This window comes from Drosophila guanche, unplaced genomic scaffold, assembly GCF_900245975.1.
Source record: "Drosophila guanche unplaced genomic scaffold, DGUA_6, whole genome shotgun sequence".
Lineage (NCBI taxonomy): Eukaryota > Metazoa > Arthropoda > Insecta > Diptera > Drosophilidae > Drosophila > Drosophila guanche.
The window spans coordinates 5,611,281-5,636,682 of NW_022995743.1; the positions used below are offsets into that span (position 1 = coordinate 5,611,281).

Below are 25,402 nucleotides of genomic sequence, written 5' to 3' on the forward strand. Positions count from 1 at the left end.
TTTCCCTGGGGCTACTTGGCTCCAAGTGTCTCCACAGCGAGATTCAATTTAAAACGTGCTTACGTGGCAAACCAAACGTGGCAGTTTTCTGGGCCTCAAGTGCTCCTATTTGGTCAACAAAATGTAATATTGCGAGCCAAAGTTCCTGGCATAACAGAGACAGAAATAATTATTTGAATATTGTGTCTCCCGCCCTGGGCTGTTCGGTTAATTTCCGCATAGAAGAGGGCACTGCTGCATGTTTTGGTTTATTCTTTTAATAAAAAGTAAACGTAAGAGAAATAATGTTCATAAAATATGAGGCCTGGGCTTGGGTAAAAGTTTCCTAGTTGCCGCACAGCTGGCGCAGGATCTGCGTCTTTCCTTGATTACAGGACCCCTTGCCCCATAAAAACGACAGAAAGAGAGCGAGAGAGATGCGTGCGTGGCCTATGCGTGCCCTGAGGGTGGAGGCCCGCAATTGTAATTTACGACAGGGAGAAGACAACAAGACACACAAGCGGGGCAAACAGACGGCGAGCAAGGAGGCCTAGGAAAAACGTATGTAAATTGCAAATAGAAAACAAAAGACAAGCAGCAGGGTCTGCTTGGCACTGTCAACCCTCCGAAATGGAGGAAATGCTGCTACTCTCCTGATATTTCTGCGATGCATCCGACTGTGCTGATTACTGTCTGGCTGCCCTGCTGCGCTTCCTGCCACCGAGCCTTATGCCTTATGTGTCTGCATCTCTGCCTCCGCCTCAGACCTCAGTCTGCAATGCCCTGTAATTGTGTGCAGGAAGCCCTTGGCTGGAGCCATCATTGCGCAGTGCAAATAATTGCGAAGCAGACGCATTGCAATTGAAACTACTTCGAAAGGAATATTAATCAACATGAATTTTGAAGTCTTCACAAAATCTTTCACTCATTCCTATGCAGACAAAACTCTAATAAATTCAAGTAAGAATTACATTTACTTGTTAAATGTAAGTTTGTTTTTACGTTAACAAATTGAGGGAACGGACAGTTTATAGGTTTTCGATAAAATCGATTAAAATTCAGCAACTTGTGGCCCGTTTTTCTTCTCTGAATTTGCATAATTGCGTGGGTCATTGCATTGCGAGAAGGGCGCAGCAAGGGCTGTCACGGAAGCGACTCTTAATTATATTTAATAAGCTTAAGCTTATCCGAAGCAATAATGCCGCAATTTGCATGTTGCAATGCCACCAAGGGAGAGCCGAACAGCAGCAGAGCAAAGACAATGTCCGCACAAAGTGGCATTTCATGTTAACCATCATACAGAATTGGCCAAAAAGATTCAATGGAAGATGGTGTTGCTGGGGGGTCCAACCAAACAATAGATTAACCGGCTAGCTGTCGCTGCTTGAATGCCTGACTGCCTGGCTTGTTGACTGCTTTGGTTGCTCTGCTGCTCTGTTGCCCGTTTGCCTTTTGGGTTTCGTTTTGGGGTCTCGTTCTGCTTCTGTTTTTGGCTCTGAAACCACAAGGAGGTTTCGTGGCAAAGTTTCCCGGGCAAGTTTTGTGCGAATTCGACCATTAATCACATGGCTACTAGGCAAAACTGTGCTTAACTCCAAAATAAACACAGAGGCTACCTACCACACACACAAACCCACAAGCAAAAGCAAACACACGCTCGGACAGTTACTTATGGCTTAATCAAGCCGCAAACTTTTCAATGCAAGTGGAAAAGCAATTTTCATATCAGAAATAAATGTACAACAAAAACAAAAAGGATTCGAAGAGTATTTTAGCTTTCTAATGCACTGTCTCTCTCTCTCTCTCTCTCTCTCTTTTTTAAGCCTGGCTCCCTACTGGCGTTCTGTGGCCTTTTAATTTAACTGGAAAATTTCAATTTATCTTTGGTCACGCCTTCAGCCACAACATTCTGCGGTCCCTGGCTCGTTTTGCCCATTTGCCTCCGTTTGATTTGATTTATTTGAAATTCAATTTAGTTTTTCGCACTGATTAATCATCCCAAGGCAGTCATTATTTTGATTTATGCCCCCGAAACAAGCAGCGCAACAAAAAACCCAGCAACAGAAACGAAACAAACTTCCCATTTTGCCTGAAAATTGAAATTACGCACTTTTGGGGTTAGCCACAGACACAAAAACACACACACACACAGAGCGACAGTTATAGAATTGTAATTCATCTTGGCTGCGGTGGGTCCAGCTCTCCCTCTACGTTTCTCTCTCCTCTGGTTAACCTTCATTTAGGGTTCGTGGCTTGCTCCAGTTTAAATGACAATTTGCATGCAATCTCAGTCTGAGTCCCTCTCTCGCTTTTTGCTCTTTGTCTGGCTGCCTGCTTGTCCGTGGTTTTATGCAGTTTATCGTATAATTGCTTTGACATTTCATTTGAAAAGTTCGACTCTGTGCCCCACAATCGGATGTAGAATCAATTCGATTGAGGAAGTGGTTTCCAGCGCCTCTTGAAACTCCATTGTGGGCCAATATTTATTACACATAATGTAGGTACAATTTTGGTTTAACTCTGCTTCAGACCTTTAAATGCTTGGCATAATTATGGCTGACACACACACACACACACTCACCTATACATAGGCCATTTGTGTGTAGTCGTAAATATTGATTGAGGCATTTTGTAAATACATAAATCATTAGAATTATGTCAAGCTCTCTGCTAATCGAGATTGAATAAGTCCACAAATTTTATAAGCGAACACACAACGCAGCACTTAAAGCCATTCTCTTGCTCTTTCTCTCTCTCTCTCTGTCTCTTTTCTTTGCTTGTTTTATGGACTTGACACACACACACACACACACCCGCACTCTGCAGGGAAGTTAATCCGAGCAGCAGGCAGAATGTGAGCTTTAAATGTAACAAACACCTCATTGCAAATGTCGTTGAAACTATTACCTTTTCGACATGTAATACATACACTATGTGCATTCTCGTGTGTATGTGTGTGTACGTGCAAGTGTTTACACTCAGCAAAAGGGAGAGTCGGTTCTTGGATTGAAGACTGTTTTGCGCCAGAGATATTACTTACTTAAATAGAGTATTAAGTAAAGTTTGCGCTTAGTTTATCCATTAAACTAAACCCATAAATGTAACTAATTAAACGAACAACGAATTTCCATTATGTTCATTCAATTCATTCAAGGAACCTCTTTCTATTGTTTTGTGCTCCGCTCAGTGTAGAGCTTTGTGTGTATTTAGTGCTGGGTAAACACTGTTTACTGCGGGGGGAAGGGACATTAGCAGATAACATAAATGTCTTAGTAACATATCCGGTTTTATTGCCTGGTTGGTTTTGTGTGTTTGCTCTGATGTGAATTGGGAGGCCTGTTGCCTTTGTGGGGTTGCCTGTCATCTTCGTAGTCAACATCGTGAGTCGTCTGTTTGCCACTTTGTCTCGTTAAACATTTGAAAGGGACTGCACACACACACACACACGCTTACACTAAGAGTATGTTTTGTGAAATCAAATGTAGAAAGCAAATGAAGCGTACTCTGCTCGGCTCTGTGTTTGCTCTCTTCCTGCTTTGCTCGGAGAATCCGACGTCTACTCTCTCTTTCGTGTGTGTGCCACGAAAACTAATTATACTGTTAAATGCGTTTGTTTAACTGCCAATTTAATTAAGGTTATGCCTTTGTTTGGCCAATCCCTAATCTGCCAGCCTTAGCTTGTTTCGATACTCGCACGCACACATGGGGGCCAAAAATTCCAGCAACATTTGGGCAATTACCAAACTTTCCACATCCCTGCAGACCGTAAACACACTCTGCCACATGCTGCACATAAAAGTTGTGGCATTGTGGTGGCAGCAGGGAAATGCGGCGAGGTTAAGCTCCAAGCTTTGCCTAAAATGCTCCGCGACAGCATGAAAATTATGTAAAATAAGTACAATGTGCATTTTGTGCACCAAGCGAACATCCAAATAGCACGAACAGTGCCGTGCAAAAGTTTTCGCATTTGCGTTAAGTGAATAAAAATTTGTTACCATTTCTAATATGAGCTCAGCCGCACTGCCACGTGTGTACTATATGTATATAAAGTTTATATATATTATATTCAATATTTGTTTAGATTAAATTAAGCTCTAATCCCTGGTGTTTATGCTTCTGCGTAACAAAAAACGTTCAAAAACTGGAAAACTCCTTCCCCGTTAATGTTATTAAATCGTTCTCATACTTTTTGCACTCACTGTTTGGCTTTCACACCACACGCATTAACTGTAAAAAGAGAGAGGGAGAGAGAGAGATAACTCTGACAAGAGCAATTACAATTACATATGGGACAAGGGACGGGCAGACGGACAGACGGACACTGTGGTCGCCGTGTCACTGCATTCTCGTTCGTTGTTGTTGTTGTCCATTATGCTTCTTGGTGTTATTGTTGTTGTTGTGTAGCGGTTACGTGCAAACAAGCACCAAAAAAAAACACACACAAACAAACACTGTGTGGAGCGGAGTGTGGAATGGAATCCACAACAGACTCCATCGATGAGGGCCATCGGGTTATGAACATGTAATTACGTTTTAAGTGCTAAATGGTGAAATATTTACGAAAAAACTATGTAAACTTAATTGAAAATGTCATAAATGTGTGAACAAAAACACACACAACTACAGAACACAGAGCCTTCTGTTGGCGCATATTGTTGCATGAACAGGCAGGAACCCCACTGCACTGACAACAGCAACATTCGAGGCTGGCAGTGGCCGACAAACTGTTGGCCAGCATGCGGTTAGGAGTCCGGCAAATCAGGGAAACACGGCACCAACCATAGACCTGGCCAGGGACTAACTGTAACAGAGTGTGGAGGAAAAACTTGGCATTTAAATGCTTTTCGGGCATCGTGCAACACACAAAAGCCGTGGGGGCATTTATCATTTCTGGTGGCTGCAGAGACAGAGACAGAGACAGACTCTGGCTGTCCGACTGCCACTAATAATGACGTCAGCAGCATGCAGAGCAGAGCATGAAATTTATGCACATCGCTTTGGGGGATTTTGTGTGAGTGTGTGCGTGGGAGTAGAGCCTGTTATGTTATGTATGTGCATATATTCGAGCGACATTCGACATTCGACATTCGACAGAATCAGCAGAAGTAGCAGCAGAAGCAGAAACAGAGCATTGGGTCAGCAGTAGCATAAAGATTAATGTCTGTGCGCCATTTGTCGTCACTCTACTGGCACACAAAAAACAGAGGGAGAGAAGAAAGAGGCGAAAACCTTTTCCACCGCTGCTCGCTGCCTTCGCAGCTTCTGCTCTCTGGTCCAGGCTCTCGTTTCTGTAAATATTGTTGGCACTTTGTCTTAATTGCTTAAAAATTACTGACATGGAAAATGAACTTGGAGAATGTTTGCCATGTTTCGCCCCCATCCCCCCCCAGCACCCAGTCCGACTTTCATTCTCCTACTCTGGCTCTGGCACACTGTCAACGATTCGGCAGCCCTAACGACAAATACTTGCAAATATTATTGTAGTCGAAATTCAGGAACTATTTATCATTCAGTTGGCTGCTCTGAGCGGGGGAAGAGGACAAGAGCAGAGCAGGGCAAGGACCGTTTGACAAACTTAATTTATTAATGCACAAGCTCTGTCTCTGTCTCTGTCTCTGTCGCTCTGAGTCGCTCTGGGTCGTCGCTCTGTTGCCTTGTTGCTTAAAAGGACATTAATTTTCATTTCATTTGGCGATAAAACAAAGACTTTCCATTTTAAATATCAAGTGACAACTAACAAATAAAATGTGCCCCGTAAGTCTTTCTCGGGTAATTGTTTCCCCGAGCTCTCATCGTGATGTGCCACTGCCACTCTTCGTAAATCTTTTCTGCTGTCATGCCTCGTCATTTGCATACTTTCCCTAGAAGATGGAGATAAAGATGGAGATGAAAGTGCTTCCCTCGCACACAATCATAATGTGAACTAAGACTCGTGTCTTCTTTTTGGTGTCCAGCTGACAGGCAAATGGCATTTGTGAGCCGCCGTTGCCGTTGCCGTTGCCGGTGCCCGTTACCATGACCGCTTGAGCTGTAAGCTGTAAGCGGCAAGGCCGTGGCTTTAGCTGATTGATATGCATGCGAAATCTAGGCATCACTTGGCTTTGTTTATTGACAGGCAATTTGCGGAGCCAGCATTTCAATTTGCCAATTGACAGCCGCATCACAAAGACATCAGCGATAGCAACACATCCCATCCCCACCATTCATCCATATAAGTACCTGACCGTATGCCAATAGCAGCCAGCCAGAGGAGTTTCCAAGGAAAAATAATCTTTATCGAGTGCCAAGCAAATAAACACACATAAATTTCCATACAGCAAATAGCGCAAATCAATCAAAGGCATGTCGCTCGCTTCGAAAGGCTTAAATAAAAATCAAATACAGCAAAAATATTTTATTTTCCAACAGCTGAATGCATTCGATGGCCGTGGGTGGCCAGCCACAAAAATTGTGGCTAAATTTTAATTAGCCCCATAGCCGAAATTTCAGCATGGCTCACCTCTGCGCTCGTGCCGCTTCTGTGGCAAAGAAAGCGATTTGCATTATTTATGGCTGCCTTGGTCTGCGCTCTAATTGAAACCTCGAAATAATTGGCCCGCATTGACCAGCAGCTTAGCCAATTAATGCGGCCATTTAATTTCAGCTCATGGGGGAATTGCAAACAGCGCGGAGCTGAATGGTACGGCTCTGGTTAGGCCCGGACCGATAAGGAATGTCCTCAATAAAATGAAATTAGCCGCTCAAGTGCAGCAAACATTTTGGAAATTACTGGGCACCGCCATGCCATTGCCTTTGCATTTGAGTGTACATTAAAAGCACAATGGAAAAAGTGTCATGGGTTGGTCCGTCCATTCCTCTGGGTCTGGCTCTATCGATGCAGTGGGGCGGCCGCCATACGATTGTGCGAGCTGTGTGGGCTGACGATTGGGAAATTGCTGCAATCTTGCTGCAGCTAAGTGGCCGTAAAACTGCCAGCCAGCTTTACGGCGCCCCCTTGCCATTGTCAATGGTGGAAAAGTGCACGAAAATTAGACTGACATTGGAGGGTTTGGGTTTGGGTTTGGCTTTCGTTCTCACTCTCACCCTTTTTGAATACACGAAATGAAAATACACACAATAAATGCTGTCTGTCAGCCCATGGCTGTTGCCATTGGTTGTTTGCCATTTTGCGTACTGTTTTTTAATCGATTGATTGAAATGTTTGCCACAAATTGATTGATGGCATGCAGCCAGCCATGTTCCCATGTACATCGTATATTTATTCATTTCTATGGCATATGCCACGACACAGTGTGGATATACATATATATATTTTAAATTGATATAGCCATCAGAGCGTAGTGTGGATGGAGCGGAAGGAAATGGTTCACATGTATGCTGTATGTGTGTGTCGATTGATTGGAAAGCTTGCCAAAGCGAAACCTCAAACTAAGTTTCGCAAATAAACTCCCTTTGAGGCTACCCAAAAATAACCAAAAATAACTTTTAAAATTCCCTCCCTGCTCTACTCGAACTCTTTCTGCTCTGGGAGAGTTTTGTAGGGTATTTCCGCGGTTGTGTCGACTTCAAATGTTTACAAGTTATTTTCGCCTGTTTTGGGTTGGGTTTCGGATTTCTTTTTTGCCGTGCAAGTGGATTTGTAAAGAGATTTGACATGTTAAAAACTTGATTGATTGATTCGCCTCATACATGTACATGCATAAGTGAGTGTGAGTGTGAGTGTGAGAGAGAGAGAGAGCGACAGAGCTTACGGCTTGGCTTGTAAGACAAGCCACTTACAAGTAGACTTTTGAGGCAATTTATCAAATGGATGAGGATGTTGGATATGTGTGTAAGCTCTCGAGCTCGAATTAGAGTTTCCAAGTAATTACTTACCGATCCACGGCAATGGCCACCAAGTGCAGAATGGAGGCAGTGCAGCAGAGCACATCGCAGGATGTCCAAATGTCGCACAGCTCCGGTCCAAGTATCCAGCCCTGGCTGATCTGTGTGCGGGATTGCGGTTGCGAGTGGAAGATAAGAGGCCATTAAGTTGGTTAGTCAAATAGACAATAAAAGTTGATGGCTTATTAAATTTGATGCTAACTCCCATCCCCATCCCCATCCCCATCCAAAGGGGCGCTTAAGGGGCCGACGTGGTACACCACAGAATGTAAAATATAATGGCTTCTAATAACAAAGCAAACACAGCAGGGATTGGGCTAGGGTTCGTATGCGAAAAACCCTTTATAAAGGGTCAACTGTCTGCCAAAGGTTCGCAGTCAAAAATCAACCATGAGGATCCTGTGGATAAGTTTGTGCCTCTGCAGCGGTGGCCTACTCTTGGCCGCCGGCCAACTGGGGTGGCAACACCATCCTGCAGCCAGGCAGAGTGCAGACGAGGATATCGGCACAGTATTGGACATACTCAATGAATTCGTGGATCGTAATGGCGTTTGGAACTTCATTACATTCACGGGGCACATGGATCTGATGCCCTCGTTTCAGCAGCGTTTGATGGAGAAGTTTCACACTCCGCTGTACGTTGTGGGATCGAACTTGGGACCCCTCAACCGACTCTACCTGAAGGCAACTAATGTGGTAGTCACTTTCTTCACCGGCCTGGACGATCCGACGCTCTCTGCCCTCAATGACACGCTGCTGAGTGAGAGTGCCTTCACTATTCTCTTTCTGCATCGACCAGCCACGGATGAGGAGGAGTTGAAGTACCTCAGCCCCAAGGAGATGCGAATCCTCTTTGGCATGTGCCTGCGCCAGCATTTTGGCCTTTGCCTTCTGGTCTTCCGGCGTGAGAAGATTTACGAGATATGGGCATACTATTACATCGCGAATGACATGACCATCCAGAGGATGAACAATCACGACAACAATTTTCAGAATATTCTCAGGCAGAAGAATTACAGGATCCTGGTACAGGTCATGAACGATATGCCAAATGTGTTTTGGGTAAGTTCGAGGAGAGCAATCACCAGTTTCTGGTCATTCAAGTCCAGTCTTTTGCAGTACAACTCAACGGGAAACATCAGAATTGGTGGCATCATTGGTATTATGCTGCAGGAGTTTATGCTCAACATGAATGCCACAATGGACATCCTGCCCATCGAGGGGCAGCAGAACTCTGATTACAAAATTTCAAAGAAATCTCGCGGTCGTATTGTGGATGTGGTAGCCAATCTGGTGGACGATGCCAGCCTATCGGAGACGTGTCCCGTGTTGGCCGACTCGAGGACTTGTCTCTTGGTGCCGCATCGCGTGCCAGCGCCGTGGATGAGCTACGTTTTCATTATTTTCGGTATATCCCTTAATGTTATATTCGTCGTGTTTATCCTGTGGTACACGGCCATCAAGTACCTGGCCAATGACCGGCGCTCGCTGACGGGAGCACTTTTGAGCGCCCTGCGGCTGACATTGGGCATTCCCATGCCTAACAGGGAGTTTCTTCGGCTACGTTTGCCGGAGAAATTCATGGAAGTGTTTTCATTCCTCGGCATGGCCATGTTTATCAGTGTTACTGGCAGCTTATTGGCCACCAGCCTTACCTCTGGTGTATTTAAGCCAGCCGTCACGAATCTGGCCACCATGCAAGCCAGTGACCTCCTCATTATGACCAATGATCCCACCGTGCCGCTGCTCTTCCACCAGAATCAATTGCCGCGCAGTCTAGCCGGTCGTCTGCGTGTCGTGGACTCGAAGACAATGTTCCAGCATTTTGTTGATTTGAATTACAGCTATGCCTACGTGGTGCGGACACCGAACTGGCGTGCCATGAGCCTCTATCAGCAGCACCTCAAAGTGCCCAAGTTCCGCCTGATCGGAAATGAGCTCTGCACCGCAGCGCGACTCCTGCGTCTGCCCATCTCCACGCAGTCGCCGCTGAGGTTTGTCTTTGGCAGCTTTTACGAACGGATCTTTGAGTCGGGCCTGCTGTTAAAATGGAACCGAATGGGCTTTGACAACTATCGCGCCGTCATAGGCATCAAGAAGCTGCCACTGGACACGCGTATCTTTAAGCCGTTGCCGCTCTCATTTTTCACGAATGCCGCTTGGATCTATGTGGTCGGAGTGCTACTGAGCATCTTATCGCTGATCATTGAGCGTCTCATCAGGGCAACTTAGTTAACACTGAACTATCTTTGCTATGCTTTAATAAATCCCCGCACACTACTCTCTCGTACTCACCTCGTATACAGCTCCCAGGGGCATCACCAGGCAGGCAACAAACAGATCAGCAACGGCCAGTGAGGCCACCAAATAGTTGGCCACATTCTGCAGATTTCGTTCCAGTATGATGGCAGCTATAACAAACACATTTCCTGAAATGGTAGAGAGCAAAAAGAGAGCAGTGAGCAGTGAGCAGTGAGCATCTAGCGAAACTCAATCAAATGGTGATTCGAAAACTTTGCCAGCGAATGAGGCGAATGTGTGCGAGAGAGAGGCTTTCAGCGGCCTAATTGCGAAAATTGACTCGGGACCGAAAGTTTTCAATTCAATTACGTCCCAAGTCGAAACCGATGACTCCGGTGGTGGAAACTGAACCGAAACGAAACAAAATGAAACCCTAAAAACCCCGAAAACCGCAACGGAGAACAGATAAACTTTTTTTTTCCTTTCGAAAATTGGCAAACTTCTTCTTCGAATGAGGCACCGAGGCGAGGGCCGTGGCCCCAAAATGAAATGAGAATCTTATTAAACTTGTCTTACCCGCAATGGCACTGTTACAGTTGCACTCGCAATGCATTCCCTTGCACCCGTGTTGCACTTGGCAGACAAAGACAAAGTTCACAAAAGCCAAAATAAACGACATGAGCTAATCGCACTGTCGTAAACTTTAGCCCAAAAGCCCCCGACTCAGGGGGTGGTGGGGCAGAGCATGTGAGAGGCTGGGAAGACAAGACAGCCAACCTTGATGTCTGCAAGTTTTGGGTTTTCCTGTTTCGCCCACTGGCTGTCACGACGTCTACTTGTGGGCCCACCACTTGAAGGTGTAAAAGAAAGCAGTGCAGGCGCTGCCATGCAGAGCTACACTCTGGAGGTGCGAGACATGCAATTTGTGGCATTGAATTCGCCGACAGTCGCCGGCTGAGTGCCACCAGCGACACACACGAACATATGCCGCCTGGAGACACACTTGTATTTGTGTGCACACACTCGGATACGGGCACGGGCACGGGCACGGGCAAGACACATGCAATTAGATACTTGAGTGTCAAAGCGAAGGCAAGTAGACAAGCGTCATGCCTGCCAGGTGCAGCGCGAGGTTTGCTTCATAAATCATCATTTTTCTCTATTAAATTCCCCCTTTAAAGTACTCAGGCAACCCACAACCCACAGGCAGCAGTGGCATATTCCGGGATTCCTTTTCTTTCTGTTGCTGCTGCTGCTGGTTTGGAGTGACCAAAAGCGACAAGCAATCTGGCTAAAATTAGCATTTTCTTTTTAAATGCTAAATGCTCGAGAGACGGCGACAAAAACTCTTCAAAAGTTCAAAAGTGATGAGAAAAATGGGAGGGGAAAAAAAAACTATGTGACGAAAATAAGAGAAACGGGAGGACCGACTGAGGCAATAAGAAATCCAACTAAATAAACACAAATTAAGGCAAAATAGCAGTGGAGAAACAAATGGAAAGTCTCATCGCGTGAAGGACGAAAATCGCAGCACACTTTCCAGCAAGCAGCGCTCGTCGTTACATTTATTTTCGCCTCCTTGACTCGACTCGACTCGACTCTGCTGTGCTGTTGCCGTTTTAAATGAAACGACATGAAATCTACTTAAATTAATGAAATCAATTTCCGCTGAAAGCTCTCTCTGTTTGCCTCCACTTTCACTTGTGCCTTGTGCCGTTTTCATTTGTATCTGAGTTTGAGTTTTGGTTTTTTGTATACATTTCTTTCGATTTTACAATGTGAACATAAAGTTTAGCTCGTGGAAATGTGTGCATTGGATGAGGGAGGGCACTGTGATTGATTGATTGATTGACTGTCAATTTTAATGCGGCGTGTCCTTGCCTAGATGAATGCCTGTCCCGCTACTGTGGCGCTGTTTTGTTTGCCATCGGATTTATGGCTAAATGCGTGTAATGAATGTAGCCGGCAACAAAAGCAATCCGCAAGTCCCAGTCCCAGTCCCCAGTCCCCAGTCCCAGTCGTTGTGCTCTCTACCCATCATTGAGCCGCCTTATTAATAACTGAGACTGAGACTGAGCCGATGCCTCGGCTGAAGCTGCTGCTCTGAGCCATTATAACAGCAATAATAAATAATATAAAATGCTCTGCCAGTATCATAAATATCAGTTACGCGTATTTTATTATCTACAACTGAGGAGCCAAGGCAAGGCTGCAGCTCTTCGGCCCCTACATCTGCTTTTTGCCACCCTCCAATCAAGTCGGGCTGCCTTCTTATTGAATTGTTTGCCTTAGTCCCCACGGATTTGAAGGCGGTGGGGGAAGGCCCCAGTGGAAGGCCCCGGCGCGTGCCTGAGACTGGCATTCGAGGAATTTATTTGGGGTGGCGACTGAGACTGAAATAATTATGTCTATGTTTGGGCATTGGCTTAAGTAGAACCCTCCCTTCCCTGCTCGTCGCTCTACTCACCAATGATGGTCACCAGTATCATCAGTCCAAGCAGCACCGATGTCACTGCCATTCGCAGCAGATGCGTGAAATCATCCTCGGCCACTTCGCTTGTCGTCACATTGATGGCCGTGCCATTGCCATTGGCCGTATCCAGTTGCCCGCTCTGATTCACCATCACACCGAAGAGGCCCAGCATTGAGTCGTTGCTGTTGCTGCTGCTGCTGCTGATGCCATCCAGGAGCAGTGTGTCATTGAGCAGCATTGCCCCCAGGCCCACGGCCACATTCGTATAATTGTTGTCCAGATCAATGAGCTGGAGCGTCGTTGCTGTTGCTGTTGCCGTTGCCGTCGCCATGGCTACCTCCTTGCCATTGAGGGATCCTCCTGCGGTGGTCAGTGCTCGGTGTGCAGCCTTGGCTGTGATCCTGGCTGCTGCGGCGGCCACCGAGGCACTGGCAGCTGCTGCCGCCAGCGCGGCTGTGGTCAGGGGTGAGGTAGGGGCGGCGGTATGGTCGGTGGTAGGCGGACTCATGCCTAGGGTGCTCGGAAAATGTTTTCTCTTCTTGGGCACAGAGCCGTAGTAATGTTTTCGCTGCTTATTGTTGTTTGTGTCCTGCACCTCCAGCGACTTTTCATCATCGTCCTCATCCTCTTGCTCCTTGTCGTGGTCGTCATCGGGTAGATCGGGTTGGGGTTCGGCTATGAGATAGGCATTATCATTCATCGTGTTGGCGATGTAAATGTAGTCGAGTGCATCTAAAAGAGAGAGATTTAAAGGCTGTGCCAGCAAGAGTAGACTCTCATGATAACCCACCATTAAAGTTTGTCTCGTGCGCCATTTTGTTGCTGCTTTTTCGGGGGTTATTTCGCTTAATTGCAGCCGCAGCGGAAATGAGGCAAGCGAGTGAGCAGACGGAAACGGAAGCGCGACTATGCAATGGCAATGGCCTGAAACGGGCACTCGTCCTGCTGCTGTTGCTGCTGCTGCTGCTCTACCTGCTGTGTGTCTCCTGTGCTTGTGTGTGTGTGGGTGTGCTGGCAGTGATGCTGCTGCTGCTGCTGCTGCTGCTGATTCAGCTTGTCCTGATGGTGGCTACTCAGACACTGTTGGCAGCGCATCGTGACACAACGAGATGCCCTCATCAGCGTCTCCCTACCTGCCGCCGCTCTTCCTTTTCCCAGTGTGTGTGTGTGTCAGGCACAGGATGTATTATCCTAACGAGCTTTCAAGTGTTTACACGGAGCATTTACAATTTGGGCTTTCGGCTTTCGGCTTTTGGCTTTCACTTTTCTTTTCTTTTCGCTCTGTTGCGACTTCCTTCTGCTGATTTGAGGCTGCTTTTGTTGCTATTGTGCTGCTGTTGTTCCGGCAGTGTTGCTTTTGTGTTGCTGTTGTTTTTGTACTCTCTTTTATTTTGGGGACTGTTTTTTGTATGGTTTACTTAAGCTCTTCCGTTTGGCTTCGTGCTCGCCCATTTGATGTGCCATTTTCATATCCTTAAAGTCAATTCCACATCCGGCTATCCCCAAAGCCAATTGCTGCATTCTGCCTGCATGCTGGGCCGTCAACCTGCAACCTGCAACCTGCAATAAAAATTAAATTAGACATTCAATTCTCCATCGACCAGTAGCAAATATTTGTAGAAAGATAAATTCAATTTTTATTCGTTTTGCGTTTCGTGTTTTTGTGTTGTCTATTCTCATGTTTCTGCTGGAAAATAATTTCCTGTAGGTCTGTGGCCTTTTTGGCAACAAAATTTATTGAATTCAATTTCCTCTTTGCATTGTGCGTACGTAGAGAGTGTAAATGAATTTGAAATGTTGCTGCTGCTACAACTGCCTCGTTTCTCCGCACATCGCCTCCCGTCCGCTTGTTAAATAATTTAACGCAATTTCTGCAATTACACAGAATCACTTGGCACGATAAATATACAAAAAAAAAATGGAGACTGGCAGGCAAGCAAAGCGTTTGTTTTCCTTTCTCCCTTTCTCTCACCATCTGCCACACACCACCACATGTGCGGGTCGGAAGTTCGGCGTGCGTGCGACAGGCGCCATTGCCAGCGGCTGCCTCCTTTCAGCAAAATAAATTTAAAACGCATAAAAATGAAAGAAAACGAAAGAAAGCGAATGCCCCAAGAGCGTTGGCGAGGCGAGGCGAGGCGAGGCGAGGGAGCTGTCAAGCGCCTGGTAAAATGTCATCGTATGGCACACACACACTCTAGTGTGGCGCCATAAAACCCCGAGCTAGCGAGAATGTTGCATATTTAATGCCAGCTGAGTTTATAGTCCCCGACCGAACACACTCTAGCCCGAAAATGGGGAACATGGCCAACATGGATGTAGCATGGCCTAGGATAAGACTTGCAGTGATGACCCAGACAATCCCAGAAGCAGAACTTCCATCTCGAACTTCCCCAAAATGCAATTATCGCATTGAGTCTAATGAGAAAATTAACCATGCATCGCAAAAGAGTCTCGCAGCCGCGACTTGGCTGGGCTTGTGCTTGTGTCTGTCTGCAATTGGATTTGTTTAAAAGTTGCAGGCAGCATCCTGGTGCCTGCCTGCACTGCTAATTGCACAGATAAAATGCTAAGTGAGCTATTCTGAGAGCCATGGGAATACTGAGCAGAAACAGGGCAACAGAAAAGCCGAAAAGCCAGCCTGGAGAGCGACTGAATGTACAGCTCATTAAAATGATTCCCTCACATGCGGCAGTGCCGTTGAGTCGCTGAGTCTGTCAGACAATGGCACAAAAGACGACTTGCAGGGCTTTACCCGTGCTGCACTGTTCCACCACTTGATTAGCTGGCACTTGGATAAGCTTTTGTCGGTTATATTCACGAGTAGAGGCGCCCGATGGATGGCTGCTGAATGCCAGTTCCTTGTGTAGTGGGGAATTCGGTTTTTGGACAAGTGCATAATAGACTCACGCAGATAGTACAAGCCTCAAACTGTGGGATTCTGAGGGTTCAGGGATTCTTAGAAATGGAAATGGTTTCCACCGCACAATAACCTTCAAAGGCCACTTACCGTGATATGCTTATGTGTCTGTGTCTGTGTCTGTGTCTGTGAGTGACCATGTAACTAACATTTTCAAGTTCAAAGTCGATTTAATGCGGAAGTTTATGCCAGCCCATGAGTGCTCCAAGGGAACTCTGGCGGCCCTGGCACAGGGGAGTGCACACGAACGAAAAGGTTGGATGGCTGTATGGATGGATGGGTAAGAGTCAGTACGTGAGCGTGGCTCGTTTGAAGTGCATTTGAGTGTGAAGACGACACATGTCGCACACACACACAGATGCACCTGGGTATCGTGAAAGCGTCTCTGGCCCCGCATCTGCGATGAGTGCACTTGTTGCGGTTCGTAACTTGTCCAGCCCTCGCCTGCGGCATGCATTATGCAACTGTATGCCAACTGTGTATCTGTATCTGTATCTGTGTATCTGTGTCTGTGTCTGTCTGTGTGTTTATCTCTGTGTACGAGCATGTCACTCGCTTTTTATAGTCGTGCGGGTACAGGGGAAAGGTGGGCTTATCGCATATTTATGCAGTGTGTCCTTTGAAGCAGCCGACCAGGCTGAGTCACACAAACACAAACACGCTCACCGGGCTATAAATCAACTTTGGTTCACCGCACTCTGCTCTGTCGCACCCCCTATCGCCTATCCCCTATCCCCTCCCTATACCTAGTCATATCCGCATCGCAGCAATTACGAAAATTGCCTATCTATGCAATAGTTGTGGCTGCCTTGCTGCCACGAGCCTTGCGCTTGCTCTACCGGCAGAATTCCTGGCGAATAAATAGTCACCAGACGCACTCTATCTTTGCCTTTCGTTCTTGTTTGCCATAAATCAAGCGAATGGCCGAACGAAGTGTTTTCGATGGATTGGGAGCAGCAAGCAAGGGAAATATAAATAATTATGCACTTTTTGGGGCACATTCTGTTAGCTCAAATATCTACTCCGGCTGCCCACAATTGTAATGCATGAGTGTGTGGCCTCTGTGTGTGTGTGTTTGTGGCCTATAAAATTTCAGCTTTTTCCTCGAATTCAAGCCAAAGCGGCGATGTCACATTGTTTGCCCCCTGCCAATGACAATGCCAGCTGTTTGCTGTTCGTAAGAGCGGGGTGCAGAGTGAATGAAATGGAATAGAATAAAATAAAGTAAAATAAATGGCATACATTTTTCATGCGACGCTCGATTTGATTCACCGCACACAGAACACACACAGACACACAGAATCATAGAGATGCAGACATGACCATACATTTATCAGCTGTTCACATGCATTCCGAAGATACTAATGTACATATTAGTCCGGTTCTGTAAGTGTAAGTGGCTGAATGGGGACCACCCAGCAACCCTAGCCCTTCCCCGTACGCTGTCTGTGCTCTGGGCTCTGTATGAGTTGTTTGTTGTCGGTTCCTTTGCACCACTTCCGCTTCATTTCATGCGCCATTCTTCTCTATCTTTGCAGTCGAGAGTGTTTGCGCCTTGTTTTCCGCATACCCACCCACCCAGTTCTCAACGGCCTTTCATTGGCCTGACTGCCGCCTGCAAGCCTGTCTGCCACCTCCATGTCTCATGCCGCACAGTGCCGCACTCCCGCAGTGCCACTTGCACTCCCCGCTTGCACTTGCGGTGGCAAGCTGTTATGTATACAGCATCAGCTCTCGATTGCCTGCCTGTTTTGTTTCCCATTTCCCATTTTCCATTTCCCATTTTCCAAGCTCACATTTTCACAATGCTCCCTCCCTTCCTCGCTACTCGTGCTGTTATTGCAGTTCCTTGCTCTGGCCTGCAATTGCTTTTTCCTTTGCCAATCAGTCTGCTGCAAATGAATTATATGGCTCGAGTCTGTGCCGGCACCTTGGCTTACTCTCGCTCTCTCTCTCTCTCTGAGTTTCTCTTTTCTCTGAATGGTTTATTACCCATACGCAGCGTTGGGCATTCGAATGGCAATTAGCCTGGTCATAGCTATTAGTTTTTGTCGAGAACTCGGCTCTAATTGCTCATTAATATTCAATGGCCTGCAGTTTTTGTTCAATTATGTTCAAACGAAAATATACAAAAGGGAAAGGGCCGCCCTCTCCCATTTGTATTTCTATCTGTCCAAAACCAACCAAATAAAAAGCTGACATGGAAATGAACAAATATTTAAACTCTAGCTTATGCGAAAAAATCAATTTCAATGCATTTTGCAACTAAAAAACAAAACCAGAAAGTGAAAAACTAAAACCGGGAGAGTTCAGTACGCGGACTACTCGCAACCGGGGATACACTGTCAAAGGGATTCCCGCTTGTGGTCATGACAGCTGGAAATCTAATTTTATTTACAATGAAAACAGCAAAATGCGAATTCAACACATTTCGAATGCTGACAATTTGTGGAAAAATATAAACTATTTTTTGTATAATTCCTCTGACATTCTGCTGTCATCAAGCGCATGTCATACAAAGACAAACACTTTGCATCGATAAATATAAAGAAATATAATCAAAAACATATTCATGGCAACATTTTGGCAAATCAATTGGCTGCTTGGAGATCCCCCTGCCTGGCGTGAGGGTAAATTTCGCATTGGCCAAGCGAAGATTGAAAATGTTTTGGAACGTAACAAATTGAAGCCGCGCGCTTAATTAGGGTACAAATATTGGTCGAGCTGGGAATGGGTTTGGATTGCAAATCGATTAAATGTTGCGATATTTCAAGAGGTTTTCAGCACGCCACAAGTGCATGAATCATTTAAATATATTTTTAGCCCGAAATAGTCGAAAATATGGCAAGTGCCAAATTGAAATATTTAATATTCGATTATTCCATTGAAACAATGAACGCAAAACTCTAGCAAGTGGCAAGATGGGCGGGAGTGAAGAGAGGAGAGCCGCAATAAAATATATGGCCCGGAATTGTTGGCTTTTAATTACTTTTGAGCAGCGCTGTCTGCCAGCATCCAAGCGCTGTTGTGCGGCTCTATATTTTCTTTAATGTCAGGGCGGAATGATATAAATTTCCTCATACAATATCCTGCATTTAAATAACACTTCCTGCACCAGCAGCAGCAGCAGCAGCAGCAGCAGCAGCAGCATGTCTAGGGCGAAGGCATCCGTCGACGAAGTCCTCCCTCCGCTGTCCATACGTCAGACCCCGCGATGCTATGTCCCGACGTTTCCAGACAGTGAAATGAATTTATTTGCCAACAGCAACAACAACAACAACAACAACTGCAATCTTTACTCCAGTACCCGGGAACTGGGGGACTCAAGGACCAGTTGATTTCGCGCTGAATGGCGTGCGAAGGCACTTTGCTTCATTACTTTGTGTGTGTGTGTGTACCCATGGACCCTATCCTCCACCATCCTTCCTGTAGATCCTTTCTATGCTATGTGTGCGCCCAAAAGTGTGCTATGGATTGTTGTTTATTCGGGCCTTGGGCCGGACATCGTCGTCTTCCCAACACGAATAAGCCCAGTGATGATGGGGCGACTGTGGGGAGCAGGCCATCTTTACCACACAATAAAAATTTATGAGCCTTGTGCGTGTGTCCCTGTGTGTATCTGGGTGTAACCTTCAGCCCATTTGCGAGGCTCGCATAAATTTTATATGTGCCACACAGCTTGACATGCTTTTTGCACAGACTGCCACACACCCCGTTGCCCCTATTTGGGTGCCACTTGCCGCCGTGTCGCAGGTAATGCAGCAGCAGCTGCAACACTCGGTGCATATCTCCTTGCAATATGCATGCGGACAGCCGAGTGTGGGGGCTGCTGCTGCTGCCTGAAGGTGTCAGGGTTGCGGCATACCACTTTCGGCACTCCTCAATCAATTAGTCAGCAAAACAACAGCAGCAGCAAGGGGAGATAAGCCAGCATAAAAGGGGATACAACTTTTCATGCAACTTAAGCGTGCTTCAAAGTACACACCGAAAATGTAACCCGAGTCGAATGATTTTAAAGATGATTTTACGCTTCTGAGAACATAAAAGGGGAACATACACACATACATATGTGTGTGCATGGTTGAAAAATTGTTTATGTACAAAGGTATGTGTGCATGTAGACACCGCCTGGCATGCCTCAAAGATTTGTGTGTCGGCCACGTGTGCGACGTGATTTCTTTTCTCATGCAAATAAACGTGAAGCGAATGGAGGGAGGGGTGTAGGGGTTATCCTGCAACATCGATGGGGTGTGGTGTGGAAAAGAGTCAAGGGGAACAGGCAGCACATGTGTACATACATGCATGTAAGTCAGTTAACCCTCGGACTTGTTTTGATTGTGATTGAAGATACAGATATTTACAATCTCAGAGTAACAACTGAAATATCTGGGTGTGCCGCGGTCTTTCCCTGACAACTACGATATGAGTTTTCATTAGACTTAACGCCGTGAGCTCTGCTGACTTCCGGTGAGCGTGGAACCCGCCTTTAAAGGGTTAAGCTAAGCTTTGGCGGGGTAGGCAGAAGTTTGCCATTAACCGCGGGCCAGCTTGTGTGTGGCTGGGCCACCTGACTGAGCCTTGGCCCCACCGCAACCACTTCACACAAGTTGACGCCAGGCCGAGGCTTTTGATTAAAAATTTATTAATATCAAACTTTGTGCACGCATCGCGAGGGTGGGGGTGGAGGGAGGCAAGAGCAGCAGCGCCAGAAGCAGCAGCATCAACAATGCCCGGGACTAGCAGCTACTTTGCATAATTGCAAAAATAATTTGTCCAGACGGTGGACACTTTGGCGGAGTCCGGCGGGGGCAGGAAGCATGGGAGGATGGGAGGATGGGATGGTAGAATGGTGCAGGCTTAAATGAAGTTGTTAATATTAATGAGGAAAATGTTTGCCCTTCGGCAGCCTGATGTTTGATTTTCGTTTTGTTATTAATCAGCTTTTAATGTATTTAATTAAGTTTTCTGCTCGAGGGCCATGCTAAATATGTTGAATATTTCAATAAACCGTTCATCCGCCCTTCAGTCTCTCTCGGAAGCATTCCATCTCCGTGCTAGATGCGGCTAATAATCATTATTGAAAATAGCAATCCAACAGATTAAGCCAAACAGCGCCCCAGGACTTGCGAGACGAAGCTGGAGAGGGAGGTAAATATTATTACCAAACAAACTTTTATCGACATTTAAAGCAGCGCCCAAAGTTTTGGGCTAAACCCCCCACCCCCAATCCACCAGAAAACAAAAAACAAGACAACAAATGGACAGATGGGACACAATCTTTGGATACTCTTGCAGGCTCATCAGCCTGTTTCAGGTTTATGCGAAAAAGAAACTAGAATCTGGACAGCCTGAGAATATCTTTGCTTGGAGAAAAAAGCCATACAGAAAGATGATTAAATATTCTGCTCATTCTATGCACATTCTTAATGACTTTCCCCTAGAAAGGGTATCGAAAAAATCAAGTAAAAGACGCAACAAGCAATGGGGAATGGGAAAGTTTCTGCTTGCCGGGAAACATTTTTTCAATTTGCTTTTGGGGAATTTCGTTGCTGTTGCTGTATTTTATATTGCAAAGTTTTGTGTCGAGAGCTTCATTGGCATAACCCTCAAGCGGAGGGACCCGAGTCCCGACCCGGTCCCCCTAACGCCTCTCCATATGTTTGACACTAACAGATGAGTGGGAGCTCCAGCTGCCACCGCCACTGTTGCCTTCGATCATGGACGGTCACTTGTCATCTTGAGTGGTCGCTCATTTGTCTGCAGAGCTTTCTGGAAATTCGCACTTTATTTACGCAACATGCTGTCGAGGGCCATTCCCCTGGCTACCCACTTCTGTTCTCCTCCTCCCTAGCCACACATACGCACACAATTTTTCATCTTTGTCTCTCCCTGGCTGACCGTTTATCTTTTGATTTGTGTTTTGGCTTCCCTGCGGCCGCCTGGCTACAGCTTCTGCTTCTGCTCCTGCTCCTTCACGTGCCTCGTGCCCCATGTCGGGTGTTTACAAATGATTTGCTGCTGTCTTGCTTGTTATACTTTCTCCTGGATTTCAGGTTTTGGCAGCTCCAAAGAGAGAGAGAGAGAGAGAGTGTGTGTGAGAGCGGAAACCCCAAAATGGCTGGAGTGAGTATCCAGCCTTCGGCTGTTTTTTTGCAGCCTGTTAGCTTTTGAACGTTCCAATTGAATCGACTGTGACTGACTGGAGGTGTGAAGCCAGGCACATGCCGAGAGGCACTCCACACTCATTTGCATTCGCTTGAAGCTGGTAAAAACTTATCGACATGAGAGTGAGATGTGCTTAAGCCAGCTTTAAGTAACAGCAACACCAAACTGCTTGACTGGGAGCACGGCCAAAACAAGTTCGAGCCCTGCCAAGGGTCTATAGTGCAGGGACAATTTTGGCCTTTTTCCAGCCATTGTCATCTCATTTCATGGACAGGGAACAGGGGACCGAATGCTGTTGGGCCTGGAATGAATCGCTTAATGTGGGTGCGCTCATGTTGACAATGGCGATAGCTCCCCGCTGCCTGGCTGGCTAGAATCTGGCGCCTGCTGCTCGTAAAACCAGAATTGGTTGCACTGTCCCACAGCAGGGGGTGGAGTGAGACTGGGGCCTGCACTTTGTGGCTGTGCGCAATTAAATAAAATCGACTTGTGCATCAGCCCACCAGCCCCCCCATGGCCATGCCATGTTTGCTTACGGGACTCTGTTCTTTGCCATACGCTTCACTCGGGGTATCCTAATTATTCCCTGAAGCGTGCCCAGGCACAAAAGTAATCATTCCTCTGCTCCGAATCAAGAGAGCTGTCGAGAGGGAGAGGCTTGTCCTTGCTTAGTTTGCTTTTACTCAAACTTAGGTGTGCTTTATGGGCATGAAATAGTCAAAGGACATTGCTGTACAGTCACAGGAAGATTTAACCTTGGGAAGCTTCAGCAAAAACGAAAATTTGAATTAGTGAAAGGATAATCCAATCCACTTGTTGTAGCCTGAACTCTCGATAAAACTGCTAGGGTATTAGAGAGCCAACCCCCCCAACGTCCGTTGGGGCTGGCTTTTACTCTCCTGTTGCCTTTGCTGTTGCTGCCTCTGCCTGCCGCTTGCACACTCAATGTTTATGAACAGTTGCGCTCGGGAATTGTCGTTTTTACTGCCAATGCCATGAAGTTTTAAGAGGCAACCATTTCGATTGCAGTTGTTCTTCTGTTCGTTTACAAGAGGAGCTGCTTCAGGGCAGCAGTCAGCAGGGGGGGAGTGGTACGGGGGGCACAGGGCAGTGGGTGCATATGCAAATCAATTCCTTGAATCATGAGAACAATCACTCAGTCTCTGCCTGCTGCCTCCTGCCTCCTGCCTCTTGGCAATGGCCTCACCGTTAGCATATTTTCAGCCCAAGTTCAAGGCATTGAACGTGTATGGGTGAGCTGTATAGGTGTGTGTGTGTGTGTGTGTGCAAATGTGAGCATGATGTGCGAATAAGTGTTAGTCCTAAAGCAAATGCGAATGGCCAGAATGGCAAACCAATGAACGTCCTTAAATTCACATGTTCGTAAGTGCGAGATGCGTTTGCTCTTTATCTAGAGGCTTTTATTTGTGTCCATTGTCTATTGTGACTAATCTTCAATATACAAATTAATTTATATTTAGTTTTCGGTGCAAGAATAGTCACAAATCTATCCTCACTTTGCTGCTATCGATGGTTAGATAAATTGTCAATTGTTTATCTTTGTCTTCGGCGCAAATTCGTTGAGCGACACTCGTAAAAGATTTCTATGCAGTCTCTGGCTTTTTATGTGCTAAAAAATACAACAAAAACACACACACACACACACAGGCACAGGACACAGGACAGAGGACAGAGGCATACACACACCGAGTAGCGGCAAAGCCATAACAAATGAAAAGCAAACTTGTGGCCTGACATTGATGAATGCACGATGAGATTTATGCTCTGTACTGTGTCGGTATCGTGTCGGTGTGTGTGTGTGTATATCTGTGTGTATATCTGTGTGTGTGTGCCTGCCACTCATTCTCACACTCAGCCCACGTTGTCTGGCTGAAATAAATGTTAAATATACGCATAATAGCCGCCACACTATGTTGTTGTTGTTGTTTCATCGCTGTTGCCCCTGGTCTGTGTGCCCAACCATCCACCATTAAGACTCCCCTTGTCCCTGTGCGTGTAGGTGTGTAGGTGTGTAGCTGTGTATTTTGCTCATTTACGCACTTTAAGTCTCCACGTCTCCACACGTCTCTCCCTCTCGCTGTGTGTGTGTGTGTCTGTTTACCTGTCCCTCGGAGCCACTAGGGGGATGGCAAAACAAAAAAATCTAGAGCTATAGAGGAAAAAGCTCTCGTGTAGCCAGAGTATAGCAGGGCTACAGACAAAACACTCATACGGCACGGGGAACGGGAACGGGAACGGGCACGGCTGAAACTCTTTCCCGGCGTCCCTCCACTCGCTCGCTATCCTCACAAAGATAGTCGGGAGGATTGCCAGTCGAGTTCTGTGACTATTCCGAGTGGCTTTGCCCTGGCGTTAAGCATAGTAAGTATTACTGTGCATTGAGGCGGGTGTAGAGGGCATGGCCACTTCGCTGTGCCGCTGCGGGTGGCCTCAGAGTAGTTTCTGTTCATGGCGCTTTTATTTTTAATTGTTTGTTTATTTGCTCGACATGGCCGCCGGCAATGGCCGCTGAGCAGACAGGGGCTGGCAGACAGATAGACAGAGACTCTTCTAGGCTTTGGCCAGCTTAGTGAATCTGCTGTCGGGTGCTTCACTGGCCCTGGTCCTCTCCCCGGCCCTGTACTGCTCCTCGTTGAAGTTCTGCCTGTGATTCCACCTGGCTATTGTTCTTGCCACTGCAACTGTTGCTCGAGCACTTGAACAGTGGCAGTTTTAATCGCATTATTATGCCGAAATGGCATGCAGGGTGGGGCCGAAGCCACCATCTAATGAATGTCAGATGTCAGGACCTTGGCCGAGAGTTTCAGAGAGTCCAAATCCAAATGGATTTAATTCTTCTTGTTCAGTTCTAAAGGCAGAACTCGAGAGCGTTTTGCCACCTCTTTGGTTTGTGACCCCGCCTCGGATTTGAGTGCATCACACAGACTCTTGTGTGTGCGTATTGGCATGAAAGTTGTTCATGTTCCGTAAACGGAGTGCATTAAGTGCGGAGGATGGCTGTTACCTGGCCAAAGCAATTACCGCTGCAGCGGTAATTACATATGCAACACATGCACACGAGAGGAAAGGAGCAGAAATTAATTAAAATGCAATTAATGCGGCGCCTCTCTCCACTTTCCCATTGCCCACTTCAGCTTGTTTCTTTTTTTGTACGGTTTATTTTATGAAATGAAAGACTTAAGTGCAAGCAGCATAAAAAAGGAAGAGAGCGAAAAAATACCCAGCAGCAGAACTCATATAAAATAGAGAGAAGAAAGCACCCGAAAAGGGGAAAAGGGAGAGCCGACCACCAAGTGGCACTTACATTGCGTATACGCTGCGTATGCCAGCAGCCGCTGAAGTTGGTAACATTTATTTGCATTACTTTGGCCGGCTTTCGAGCTCCTCGTGTTGCCCGGGCCCTACCCGCACATTGGAGTGCACTCTGCTTAATTGATTATGCTGCAAAACGGGTGCAATGCTGCCGCACAAAGTGCACACAGCGAACAGCGAAACAATTAGCAACAGGGAAAATCTCTGCAGTTGGGTCTCCCAGCTGCGATGGGAATTCTCTTTGGCTGCTATTCTTAGCGATGCTGTCAGTGGCAACAACTTAGTGGATATTCCTTCATTCATTTAATCCGTCAATGTCTAACATTTCTGAACTGCTGCCCTGCTGCAGACAGGTACTACTCCGTTGATGGAAGCTTTCACTGTACTCTTTCCTTAATTGCAGATGG

The 25,402-nt window shown here is 46.4% G+C and overlaps 1 protein-coding gene across 2 annotated transcripts in view; it reads right to left on the reverse strand.

Moving 5' to 3' along the window:
* The window catches only part of LOC117592263 (5-hydroxytryptamine receptor 2A), a 60,440-nt gene that overhangs the window by 18,466 nt on the left and 16,572 nt on the right, over positions 1-25,402 (reverse strand). The window contains exons 3-6 of one of the 2 annotated variants that reach the window (XM_034285922.1): positions 13,368-14,130; positions 12,572-13,309; positions 10,159-10,292; positions 7,855-7,964 (exon numbers count right to left, since the gene is read on the reverse strand). In XM_034285922.1, the coding sequence (XP_034141813.1) occupies positions 7,855-7,964; positions 10,159-10,292; positions 12,572-13,309; positions 13,368-13,392 (1,007 nt within the window). In that variant the 5' untranslated portion in view covers positions 13,393-14,130. Of the gene's footprint in view, positions 1-7,854; positions 7,965-10,158; positions 10,293-12,571; positions 13,310-13,367; positions 14,138-25,402 lie in introns of both variants that reach the window. The other variant, XM_034285921.1, reaches the window with a different exon arrangement.